The sequence below is a fragment of the Triturus cristatus genome, chromosome 2_1 (assembly GCF_964204655.1).
Source record: "Triturus cristatus chromosome 2_1, aTriCri1.1, whole genome shotgun sequence".
NCBI lineage: Eukaryota > Metazoa > Chordata > Amphibia > Caudata > Salamandridae > Triturus > Triturus cristatus.
The window spans coordinates 601,790,443-601,804,188 of record NC_140581.1 but is presented as its reverse complement, the minus strand read 5'-3'; the positions used below and the strand labels follow the sequence as shown (position 1 = coordinate 601,804,188).

The following is a 13,746-nucleotide window of genomic DNA, read 5'->3' as shown; positions in this document are numbered from 1 at the left end:
AATAAGTTCAAGGTGATTTGTGCTATGGTGTATAGGCTCTCACATAAGCAACCTGTGATTTTTGACTGCGCAAACATTTCCAGGAATTTTTACTTTGCTAGTGAATCAAGTTAATCCTTGGCAGAAAAGGAAGACAGGCTAAACACCGTTGTTTTAACTTCAGGCATGAAATTAGATTCAGAAATGTATTTATATTTCCTACTGAAATAGGCAATTGAATATTCACAATATTTGTGCCATAGAAAACCCATTGTAGTAGGTTGGATAACGAAACGTCTACTGTAGGGTAAAAGTTGTCAGTTTGCACTGCGCAGACGATTTCTTGAGAGGAAATGACAATAGAAAGAACAAATGTAAAATACACACACAATTTCATTTTCTAAAACATTTTATTTATTACTTAGTGTGCAAAGCAGACTTTTCATCTGCCATTGATACAGTCTTAGGTAAATTGTCAATATAGTATTCCACATCCGGTTCTGAAGGCAGCCTAACCCTGGGATCTGGTTGCTGTAAACATGTGCAAACAGATACACAATGCAGGCACAAGACCAATGGGGCAAGTCACAATTCGAAAGTGAGGACGCACCTGCAGAGCCAATAGGTGCTCTGAAGGAAGGCACTTTCAGCATCCCTCATCCTTACATTCACTACATGTCATTTACCATGGCTTCCCAGAATCCCAATGCACACGCGCACATACACACATACGCACCCCTATCCTATATAAACTGTACACAATGCATAGTTTAAGTCTACACTGCATGATCCATGGTGCGAAGAGCTTTAAAACAATCGGCTGTAACTTTGTCATAGTACGCTTTCTTGGAAGGAGAGACATGTTTCGGTCAAGTGAAGCACAGTAAAGGTTTTGCAGTTCAAGCACATTCATTTTGTTCATTAAACTAAAGTTGTTTTTTATTTTTATTTTTTACAAAACTGTTAAGTAAGGATGTCTATACAAATAACGTGTATGTGGAGGTATGGAGGTATTGAATAAGAGCGCATCTTGATTCCTGAACGGCAAATAAGACCTCTAAGAGTGAGATATTTGTCCTGTCGGCTTATGGCTGGCAGACTGCAATTTTTTTCAATTAAGCACATATTTGGTGGGCCTTAAAACGACAAAAACATACAAAAGGATAAAACATGTCTTCTAGATTGGATCTGAATTCAACCTTCGAAGATGTGTGCCTGTGTTTGATGCAAAATACACTACAAAGAGAAAACGCTGTGGGTTTCCGAAGCAGGGCAATACAGTATCACCTGAATGTACATAATGTATAAGAAGCATCCAACGAGCCATGTCTCGTCCTTAGTGCCACGGCTTGACAGGATTCAGGAATACTTAAAAGCCACTCCACTGCAGGACTATTCAGTGGTGAGTCTCCACTTGTGGCTTCCAGTCCACAGCTGCCTCACGGTATCCAGCCGTATCTGCTACATCCACGTCTAGCATACTCAACATGGCGGGACCTGGAGGGTGTATGCATCCTTTCCTTGGGAAGTCCTTAGGAGCTTGTGGTGATCAGTAGTTAAAAAATATATAATATAATGAAGGAAAGACTTCTTTATCTTCCAACAATCACTCTTGGAATTACAAAGTACAGCATACACAGCTGTAATAGAGAAAACAGCACATTCCACGTGACTGTCCGATTCATTTTGTCCAATGTTGAACACCCAGAGGGGTCTCTTTGTCATCGCTACCCAGATCTTTAACTAATGAAAAATATGTGCAAAGGTTTGTATTTTTTATTTTGCCTCAAGAAGTCACTGTGATATTTATTCTTTAAAAAATATAAAGCATATTTCTTCCATGAAGCCTGACCGATAAGATAAAGGAGGAAACGATATTTAATACAAAAGGAGATGAAAAGTTAAAGAACGATGTTCCTGGAGCATTATTAGAACAGATACATGCTGACCCATAATAACCATCTGCTGCAACTGCTTTTGTTCTTCCCAAGCAACTTCCCATGTTTTAGCTGGAGATCGCCCGATGACCTGAAAAACATAAAATAAGGACCAATAAAGACATTTTAAAAAACGTGTACAAGAGGGAACCCAGCTACCTGGAGCCATTGGTACAACTTAGGAGCTAGTAAAAAGCCTATGCTTTTCAAGGTAGGACACAGCTTGAGAAGGAATATTCCATCAACAAGCAATTTTGTCCAACCCATTATTGCATCTCCATTACTAGGTATGAACACAATGAAACTGCTTTATGTCTCGATAGAAAAGTATATTTCTTACTAAAGCCCAACGATGCAACCTTGGGATGATGAAGGGTCCAACAGACGCCCACTGAACATAGAAACATAATAATCTGCGGGCTCACTGGTCGATGCCGCTGCTCCCACCATAGAGATCTCCATCTACTGCTGAATGTTAACCTTCTTAATAGCTCTATTCTAAAAAACTAATCACTTATATTTACTCTAAGGATTCAGCTTATCTTCTGCTGAAAACGTTATGCTAAAGTTTCTTGTACCTCGCTACAGGCTGCTCTTGGCCACTTTGCTGTTCCTTTATTGCAGGCAGCAGAACAGAAAATGTAGAGCTAATGAACAAAAACGTGAAAACGAACCATTAATAGCAGAAGACAGTGGTGAAAATCTGATGGTAACATTCGAAATTCAAATCAATGTTACTTTAAGAGCAGCCAGCACAGCTGTGTTTCCATCTTCGTTGAAATCGGTATTCTCCTGAAAGTCATAGATTCTGTTAGGAGGTCATGCCAGCTTAAAATCCTGTGTACTCTAAAGGAGGAACCACCTGTGCTCCCTACTACTATTTAGAAACAAGCCACAAAGAGGGGTACAATGTTGAGCCAGCAGAGAAAGAAAGAGGGAGGGGTATATCATGAAATGCATAGCCCTTAAGGGCTTGGTGTTTGAGTGAGGGAGCCATTGGGATGTTACCAGGAAATGTGTTTCAAGCTTTCAGAGCAGAAAATACTTTTTCGGCCATGGGGTGTTTAGCTGGAAGGAGTTTGCCTTTGGCCTTTCTTGTGAAATTCTGAGTAAATGAGTAGCAGTGTGATGTGGGTGAACAACTTTGCTCCCTGGACCAGACATAGAGCTCATCAGCCAGTGTTATGTCGGATACACCAAAAAGCTCTGTTTTTTCTTCATCCATATGGGACAAATCTACAGATTTTATCGATGTATGAAAGTCTGTGGAAGAGAAAGGTTTTAATTCCCCATGGGAGATGTGGCTGTTAGAAACTGCTATATAATCTGTGCAGTTTGTGAATCCTGATCTCTGAGGGAAGTGAGAGTGATGTGTGGGTGGTTACGAAAAGAGGTTTTAGAACCTTTTGTCACACTTATCCTTCCCTCTTTGTGCATCCACACAACAGTGTCTTGGCATTGATACCTGCACTGCCACACATATATCATTGATGGAGACATTTACTAGAAAAGGTAATGTAACTCCCTTCTTCCTTGTAGAATCCACCTTTGGATTCTGATTCAAGATAGTCTCTGCTACAATGTAACATGCCTGGATGATCTTTGCCATCCATATCGCTTAGCAGTACTAACTAGAACTTGCACCCCTGCCACCCACCGCTTATGACTTCAAGGTAATATCACTGATGACATCATCCAATGAGTTTGTAGGAAAATGCTACTTACCCAGTATGCATCTGTTCTTGGCATATAAATCTGTAGATTCATATGCGTTAGCATAAATCGCCATCGGGTGTTGGGTCCGGATGTTTGCACATTGTTTTTCTTCGGAGAAGTCTTTGTAGTCACAAGGTAGGTGACTCCTCCCTTTGGTGATAGTGCACATTGGCATCTACTCCATCCCCAGATTGTTTTGCCGTGAGGGTGGATGATGGAGTTAGTAAGAGTAGAAAGAGATGTCCATGTATAGTGTATCTAAGTAAGATAATACTGCAACAGATGAAGGTACTCGGGGAGGCGGGTGGGTGCATATGAATCTACAGCTTTATATGCCAAGAACAGATGCATACTGGGTAAGTAGCATTTTCCGTTCGAGACATACAAGCTTTAGATCATATGCATTAGCATAGACTATATAACAGTTATGCTCCCAGCGGTGGCTAACCTGTATCTGTTGCAGTGGTTTGAAATAGTGTTCTTAAAACTGCCTGGCCCACACTAGCTTGTTGTTTTGCTAACAGATCTACACAATAGTGCTTTGTGAATGTGTGTGGTGTAGACCATTTTGCAGCCTTGCAGAGGTCATCTAAGGGTACGTTCCCTAAAAATGCCATAGAAGCCCCTAGTTTGCGTGTAGAGTGCGCTCTAGGGGGAATTGTTAAGGTGCGTTTAGCCTTGAGGTAGCATATTTGGAGGCACTTAACAATCCAACGTGCAATACCTGCTTTTGAAATGGGGTTGCCTTTATGTTGTGGGAAAAAAGCAACAAAGAGTTGTTTAGTTTTCCTAAAAAATTGGGTTCTTACAATATAATAAAGTATTGCTCTTTTTACATCTAGCGTGTGAAGAGCACGTTCTGCTATGGAGACTGGTTGAGGAAAAAACATAGGTAACTCAACAGACTGGTAGAGGCGAAAGGCAGGAACTACTTTGGGTAAAATTTTGGGTTAGTCATAAGAACCACCTTATTGTGGTGAATTTGTATAAATGGTTCTTGTATGGTTAGTGCCTGGAGCTCACCTACTCTAAGAGATGTGATGGCTATAAGGAAGGCTACCTTCCAAGTTAGAAACTATAGTTCACATTTGTGCAAGGGCTCAAATGGCGGGCCCATGAGTCTTGTAAGGAATATATTAAGATTCCACACGGGAGAAGGTGGAAGTCGAGGAGGAATGATTCTTTTGAGTCCTTCCATAAAAGCTTTGATAGCGGGTACCTGAATCAAAGACAAGTGTTGTCTATTTTGTAAGTAAGCCGCTATTGCGGCAAGATGTAATCGTATAGATGTATATGCTAAGATAGCACATTGTAAATGTAACAGATAGCAAATTATGTTTTGAGTAGAAGCATCTAACGGATTGATTTTATTATTAGTACAATAAATAAAAAATCGTTTCCATTTGACTGCAAAGCATGCTCTTGTGGTAGGGCGTCTAGCCTCTTAAATGACGTCCATGCTGTCTGGCGGGAGATTAAGGTAGCCAAACTCTATGATTTCAGGTGCCAGATCGCAAGGTTGAGTGACTGGGATCTGGGCGTCTTATCTCTCCATGGTTCTGAGTGAGAAGCTTGGGGGGAGAGGTGTAACTTTTGATGGGGAACTACTGATAGTTCTAACAGGGTTGTGTACCATCTTGGTCAAGCCCATGTGGGAGCAACTTGAATCATTGTGAGGGAATGCTGCTTGAGCTTCCGACCCACTAATGGAATTAGTGGGAGAGGTGGAAAAGCGTAAGCAAATTTCCCTGAACAAATAATCCATAGCACATTGCCTTTGGACAGTGGGTGTGGATACCTGGATGCGAAGTTTGGGCATTTTGTGTTGAGGTGTGTGGCGAACAGATCTATTTCTGGGAAGCCCCAGATCTGGAAGAATGGGAGGAGTACTTGAGGATGTAGTTCCCATTCATGGATCTGCTGTCTTTGACTGACGACTGAGCAGATCTGCAATCTGATTGTTTACTCCTGGGAGATGTTCTTCAACAAGATATATCTTTTGAGGTATGGGCCATCTCCATATGCTTTGAGCTAGGTGCGAAAGCCGTAGAGTATGTCGCCCCTTGTTTTTGTATGTAGTACTTTGCTGTCATATTGTCTGTACGGACTAGGACAGCCTTGCCTACTGTGTGTAGTTAAAAAGCTTTCGATGCTAGAAAAATTGCTGGCAGCTCCAGATGGTTTATGTGGAGTTGCTTTTGTTGCAGTGGGAGCACTTGTTGTAGGGTGACTATGTGGAAGTGGTCTGATTGAATGTAGAGGTTTAGCTGTCTGAGGTCCAGTATGGGCCTCATAGAGCCGTCCTTCTTGGGAATTAGAAAGTATAGGGAGTACACTCCTGTTCCTTGGTGGTGTAAAGGGACTGGTTCTATTGCATGTTTGTGTAAGCGAGAGAGAACCTCCTGTTTTAAGAGGGTGAGATGTTTTGGTGACTGCCCGCTCTCTTGAAAGGATTGTTGGTAGAGTGATGGTAAGTTCCAGGCAATAACCATTTTGGATAATTTGTATTACCCACTTGTCTGAGGTGATTGAATTCCAGACAGGTAGGAACTGTGAGAGACGTCCCTCGACGGGAGTGGAATGGTCGTGGGGAAGTAGGGGGAAATCACGGTTTGTTGGCAGGGGAAGTGCGGGTGGAGTTGCCTCTTCCTCTGTCCTTGTTTTAGTTTCCTCTGTAACCTCCACGAAAATAGCCTCTGGAGGGGCTTGATTGGTTGTTCCCCTTGTAAGAAGAGGAGGGATTTTCAGACAAAATTGTTTTTGAGCCACCCCTGTAGAAGGAGCGACGAAAGGAGCCCCTGCTAGAAGGTAATTGTAGGGCTCCCATGGATGTTGCAGTGTCGGTATCTTTCTTCATTTTTTCTAATGAAGTATCCACTGTTGGCCCGAAAAGATGTTCATTATCGAAGGGCTGATTAAGTAGGGAGGATTGTACCTCCTGCTTGAATCCAGAGATTTGAAGCCAAGCGTGTCTCCTCTGGATTATGCTAGTAATAATTGCACGTGAAGCTGTGTCTGCAGCATCTAGGGCGCATTTTAGGGAAGTGTTTGTGATGAGCTTTCGTTCCTGAACAAGGTTGTTAGCTTTGGCCTTATGTTCTTCTGGCAAATGTTGTAGAAGTGTTTCTAATTCGTCATAATGTGCCGTGTCGTAACGTGCCAATAAAGCTTGAGCATTGGCAATACGCCACAAGTTGGAAGCCTGGGAGGCTACCCTTTTAGCCGATGCATCGATAAGTTTTGACGCCTTATCAGGAGGAGGAGCGTCACGAGTTGTTTGAGAGTTCACTCTCTTGCGGGCATTAGACACAACAAGAGAGTCTAGTGGTAACTGAACTCTTATGTATACAGGGTGCAAAGGAGCGGCATCGTATTTTTTATCTACCCGAGGTGTTAGTATTCGGGCTCTAACTGGATCCTTAAATACCTCATTAGTATGTTTTAACATGCCTTTTAGCATGGGTAGAGTGTTAATAAACCTCTGGGAATGTGTAAACGCTTCTACAAGAAAATCCTCTTCTAGAGGGTCACTATGTTATTCCACCCAGTGATATTGGGTAGCCCGGTTGATAAGTTGTGCAAAGCCAATTTTGTCATCAGGTGGGGAAGGCATAGAGGGATATAGATCAGGGTTCATTTGGTATATCTGGATCCTTATCATAATCATCCCATGGGTCAGTGTTGTGTGGTAAGTCTGTGTCTTGTGGGACATGATGATGATCATCCCCAATGTCATCCCCATCATCGAAATTGTCATCCTGTGAGTCTTGTGACATTGGAGGTGGTGAATTAGATGGTGTGATGTTTGGAATACGAGGAGGAGATGGAGGTATATAAGGGGGAGAAGGGTTGGTACCCAGGTCTCTTTTTTGCTTAAGAGGTAAAAGGGCCTCTTGTGGAAGGTCTAACTTCCGTTTCTTGGGAAGAGTAGCCAAAAGGTGTCCAGTTTTGGGATCAATACTGAGTTTTTTCTGTTTTGGATCTAGAGGTGGTTCTTCAGTTGGAAGTTCTTTGGAAGGAGTCTGTCCCTTTTGGAGTGGATTTCGGCATCTAAGATTTTTGTTCAGAGACTTTGGGTGCCGAGTGTTTGGGATCTAGTTCTTTAGTTATAGCCGGCTTAGGCTGTGTAGTCTTTGGAGTGGTTTGTTTTGGCTCCGGACTTTTCGGCGCGAAGGTTGACGGCTTTGAGCTTTTAGGTGTGGAGCATTTCGGCCCTGGGGATTTCGGTTTGGACAACTTCGGTTCTGGCTCTTTTTGCTTCAAGGGTGTTGGCTCCGAGACTTTCGGTGCTGAAGAAGTCCTCGGTACCGAAGACATGGGCCGAGTCCCTTGTTTGTCCACATGTTTCGCTGCCGAAGGTGTTGGTTTGGCAACGGACTGGGATCGGCTCGAGCCCGAGCCGGAAGGCTTGTGTTTGTGCTTCGTAGCCGGACCGGAGGGCGGGGCATCGGAAACCTTTTCACGTTGTCGACTGGAGCCCGAGGGCAAGGGGGAGACCGGAGCCTTTCCCTTAGGTTGAGTGGGCAAGTGTGGGTCTGTACTCACGGTCTGTTGAGCCGGAGTGACGCTCAGGTCTTCTTCCATGTCTGAGTCGGCTTCGGACATGCAGTCCAGTTCTTCTTCTTCTGCCGCGTTGCATCTCGTGGCATCGAGCCCGACGATCACGGATGGTCTTTTTCGATTTGAATGATTGACACGCTACGCAGGAAGATTCTTTGTGTTACGGGGATAGGAACAGGTCGCAGACCTTGTGCAGGATCGATTTGTGGAAATTTAGCACAACATCCGGGACATAGTTAGAACGGAGTGTGTTCCATCGACTGCTGGCGTGGTCAGCATGGGTAGGCCATACGGCCCACCTCGAAGTTCCGGATTGAAGTTTTGACAGTTTGGACGATACGCAATGAATGGGAAACCGCCATCGAAGACAATACCGTTGAGGGTAGAGGATTGCGCGTCGAAGGGGTTCGAGAACAATACTGAACCGGAGCGCAGCAATACACATCCGAACCCGATGGCGAAAAAAAACAATCGGGGGTTGGAGTCGATGCCCATGCACACTATCACCAAAGGGAGGAGTCACCTACCTCGTGACTACAAAGACACCGCCGAAGAAAAACAAAGTGCAAACATCCAGACCCAACACTAGATGGCGATCTATGCGAACGCATATGATCTGCAGCTCATATGGTTTGAACAGTTTGTTTTATAGTTAACAGTGGTGGGTAACTACCACATTACTTTTCTACCTAATTTCATACAGCCTGTGTCCAGCTAATGGGTGCAAGTGTTTACAAAATGCATGTGCTTCTAATGCATCATAGGTGTATAGAGGTATTGAACATGTTCTAAATCTTTGTACTGAAGAGTAATTCTGGGTGCAGGCGATAGTTGACTTGTGTTCATTATGTTCCACTACTGCAGAAAAGGTTTCCAGCAGGGCAAATATTCTACGTACTACATACTTAATATTGTAAACAGCATTGAGTTATTAGACAGATTTATCTCCACATAACAATTTCTACTTAAAATAGGAGACTGTGTGCACCAGGTATTAATGTATATGTGTTTGTTTTGCTTCAGAATATGGGCCATCTGTAAAGCTTCCACCACACTATGAAGGCTGCAGGTAGTATGATCTTTAGCAACTTCAGATCTTGTTTATTTTAAGTGAATAGTCGCTCTTGGGACAACTTTTGCAGACAGTGTACACTGTGCTTAGTAGATAATTTTATTACTCTATAATGTATTTGTCATGAGAGTTTCACATCCTGGTACAGAATAAACTCTCTCCCTATAGTGAATACTGTTTACAGTATTCACTTCCCTGCTTCGATCAACTACGTTTCATGATGTAGGTCCAGTGACTGTCAGGGGTTTGAGACAGATAAAAGCTGTCCCTACTAGGGCATTGTTTTTGGAAGAGACGTTCAGTATTTTTAGGAACTTGGCTTGCTCTGAACAGGTGTTTATAGACTGAACACCGTATCCAATGAAGGTTTCTCACATATCTGTGGTTGACAGTTAATGTGAACTACGCTACTCGTGAAGTGTATGGAATAGGGTCAATGTGGTACATAACCCATAATTTGTACAGCTAATGGAGTGGTTCCAGTGATGGCATTTGTATGGCTCATAATCTTCTGAGGTATTTTGTACTTAAATTTCGGATGATGTCACCAGTTATGTCATTAATTATGTCATTTGAAATGTCATCAGCGATGTAAAAAAATTATGCCATAGAACATGTCATGGGTGTTGTTATATGTGAGGTCATAAGCAGTGCATGGTGGCGGCATAAGTTATAGTTAGTGCTGTTAACTAACTGGTGAATTTCTGTTTTCTTTTTAGTTCAAAACGTTCATGTTCACACTGACAAACTCCCCTAACTATAACATTACTTCAACCTTTTTTTTGTGAACTAAGGTTTTTAATTTTCATTACACCCATCTATTACGATACTTGAACCTTTGTTTATTTTCAGTGAATTTCTATTTTTTAAAAGAAAGTTAATTAATGACAGGCGTGCGTAGTAGGGTGTGGCGAGGGACTGCTGGCCTCTCCTTTCAAACCTCTCTTCCAGATGACAGGTGTGTGTAGTGCGGTGTCGGGAGGGTTTGCCCTCTCCTTTCTGGCCTCTCTCTCAGATGACAGGTGTGCGTAGTAACTTGTGAGAAGTGACATGCCACTCCTGTCAGACAGCTCTCTCAGATAATGGGTGTGTGTAGTACTGTGTATACATGGACTGACCTCTTTTCAGACCAGTCTCTCACATGACGGGTGTGTGTAGTAGTAGGATGGGAGGGACAGCCCTCTCTAGTCAGACCTTTCTCACAGTTGATGTGTGTGCATAGTAGTGTGAGTGGCCGTACTGGCCTCTCTGCTGAGACCTCTACCTGTAATGATATGTGTGCCTAGTAGGGTGTGGGGAGGGACTGGGCTCCCCCTTCAGACTTCTCTCTCAGATGATGGGTATGCACAGGGGGGGTGTACAGAGGAACTGGCCTCTCTCTGTAATGATGGGTGTGCATAGTAGGGTATGTGGAGGGACTGGCCTCTGATTTCAGATCTCTCTCTCAAATGATAGATGTGTGCAGTAAAGTGTGGGGATGAGCTGCCCTCTTGTTTTGGACCTCTCTCTCAGATGACGTGTACATAGTGAGGTGTGTGGTTGAACTTTAACTCTACTCAACTCTTCTCAAACCAATGACCACTAATAGTCCAGTCTGATTAACACCAACTCATCCCTACAATAACAAGTGTGCGTAGCAGAGTGCATTCAAACATCGCCTACTCCTACTTTTCAAGCTCTGTGAGAGTCCTGTGAGATTGTAACATTTAAAAAAAAAAAAAAAAGAATTAACCCTCTAATCATCACAGTACTCATCATCTCTTACACACTTCCTCTCAAATATAAGGACCACAATATGCATTCCTAGTAATAGAGTGTATTGAGATATCATCTACTCCCTTTTTACTATTTTTCACAAAAAACTGTAATGGCGGCTATTTCATTTCTAACATTCCAACAGCCAGCCAATCAGAGCGTTCGCTCTCGTGAGACTCACTGGAGCTTCTCACTCTCGCAAGAGTGTGAAGGCTCAAGGGAAAACAGGCCTCTTGACCATTCACAGGCCTCCATTTCTGATTTTGTGCTCTCGCAAGACGCCCGTGGGACTCTCGCTAGCCCAACTGCCAAAGTATACAACCATTTTTCACCCTTAGTTTCTCAGAGACTACTGAACAGATTTACACCAAATGACATAACGCACAATCTGTGGACTAAGATCTACCCTCCTGTTAAATTTGTAATTCTGTTCAGACGTTTTTGCTGTAGCCCTGCCAAAAGTAGTCTATTGTAAATGCATGGAGATTTTACGTTTTTTGCCACCCCCCCCTTTTTTTTGCACCCTGCTGGACGGATCACCCCGAAACATATGAGGAAGGATCTGAGATGGATGAACCTTTCTTCGGGGCTTTCAAGCTATCACAAGTTTAAAAGGATCATTATTTTAAATAAAATAGTGTGCTTGACCTAAGCAGTTTGTTTCATAACAAATACACTGACATTTTCACTATGAATTAATGATAAGCTCAAACCTTACCTATTAGCTTAACTTTTACATGTTTTGTCAGTGCCTTTTTTTGCAGATGAAGACTGCTCTTTTGTCTGAAATAAAAAAACAGAGAATTCAGTTAACATCCCAATTTTTCCAGGCATAAAAACCTCTGCTCTTATACAACAGGACGATTAAAATATGGAATGGATAATCATGCCCAAATTACAGAAGCGGGGGCAGAAACTATCAGTACCCTATTACAACAACCAATAATATTCTTGAAATGTTTTAGTGTTATGCTACCAAACACCACTTGTTCAAGAGATCGGCATTTGACGATGAAACTTTTTCTTAGGCAACCTTAATATCATTTTAGCTACAATTTTTGCTTCAGTTTATTTTTAATCCTTTCATAACTCATGAAAATGTGTACACAGATATCAGTCGACAACAAATATACATGTTTCAATTCTGATATTTTTACATTCTTACCCCAGAAGTGATAAATCAAATGCTCTAGTTCCTTATTCTGGAGTTATTCAAGTCTGCAAGTCATTTTTACTATGATGACCAAAACTGAACATGGAATTTAAATTCTCTGTGCAGTTCTTCATCTCTATTTGATGTACCTCTTCACATGCAACCTATGTAGCAACATTTACTGTTTGGCTACCGCATCACCTTGAACTTATATACTTTTTTGCTCCACTCATATGTGGTCAGATGGTGTCACCACAATGAAGCCATTAAATACTCATTTTGAGTGTATTTGTAAGGTGGCTTTCCTCTTGGTGCATCACATTACATTTAGGGGATTTAAATATAATGGTATATTTCTAGTTTTTTAAAGGTTTTTTTATGGTTCTTATTTGTGAAGTCACCTACTGTTCCTAGTCTGAGTGCAATCTCATTTTAATATTAATTTATGAAGGCATATCAAAATGATCAGTCCTAATATCAAATCAATAAAAAGCTTTATTCGATTTTTTGCAGAAAAATCATAAAGGCATACACAGTAAAAGAGATGAATTTCAATATCAAAAACTGAGTAAAATAACATTACTTACAAAATGTTTAGTGATACAGAAGTACTTAAAAACCTTACTACAATGTCATTCAAATTATTTCAGGGATTTCATATAAGAGTAGTTTTTCTACATTTAACTATCCTTTTTTAAAAGGATGCGATTGACCTCGTTAAACACTAATTTCCTAAACATTGGAGTAATAAAAATGCTGGACGGCATTGTCTCAGACCCAATAACCATAAAATTGGTAAAATCCATCTCATTTGCATTTCATACAATTTGCAAAATAACACTACATGTATTATCGATTACTGGGAAAGGTAATCACATGGGCAATTGCACAATGTTTTGGACCAATTGTTTATTGTGGGGAAACTTATTTAATGATGGAAAATCCAAAATCTAAAACAGATCAGTACAAGTTTATCATATCCACCTAATGTAATTTTTAGATACGGCTGAATATCATAAGTGGTCAATGTCATTTGGTTTGACTGTACCGATTGTCTTAATGCCTCAACTGCAAATCTATTTGTCTACAGGTGCGTCTTGCAATATCTTTTAAAATCCCTTCTGGTGACAGAAATTATAGAATCTGGGTCATCCTAATATTCAGGATGCCCAAAATAGTTTTATGTATTTAGGTCTAGAATCTCAGCTGCCACTCTAATCACGACAGCAAAAGAAGCACTCTCCTTCATCGGTGGTCTCATTGGCTGGCAAATACATGTATACACTGTTGTCATCATTATTGGGGAGTAAATCATCCCCATCATTACTGTCAGGTGATGGCAAACTTTGGTCAGAATCAGAGACCAAACGTTGATGGAGCCTTGAGGAAAGCTCAGAAGAGAGGAAGTGTTTTTTCTGAGTCTGTGTACTGGAACCAGGTGCTCTGGAATGGGGTCAAAATGCAAGCTTCGTCGAGATGGCGTTTGCGGGGGCTCAATCTCCAGTGTTGGTGACATCAGGAATGGCATTTATGGAGAAGGAACTGGTGCAGGTCTTGGTGCTGGAGTGGAAGTT

At 41.8% G+C, this 13,746-nt stretch overlaps 1 protein-coding gene across 23 annotated transcripts in view; it reads right to left on the bottom strand.

The window, feature by feature from the left end:
- Positions 1–370: 370 nt before the first annotated feature.
- The window catches only part of CAST (calpastatin), a 564,844-nt gene continuing 551,468 nt past the window's right edge, over positions 371–13,746 (bottom strand). For all 23 annotated transcript variants that reach the window (XM_085632507.1, XM_085632509.1, XM_085632510.1 and 20 more), the window contains 2 exons: positions 11,738–11,802; positions 371–2,007 (listed from right to left, as the gene is read on the bottom strand). In XM_085632507.1, the coding sequence (XP_085488633.1) occupies positions 11,746–11,802 (57 nt within the window). In that variant the 3' untranslated portion in view covers positions 371–2,007; positions 11,738–11,745. The remainder of the gene's footprint in view (positions 2,008–11,737; positions 11,803–13,746) is intronic.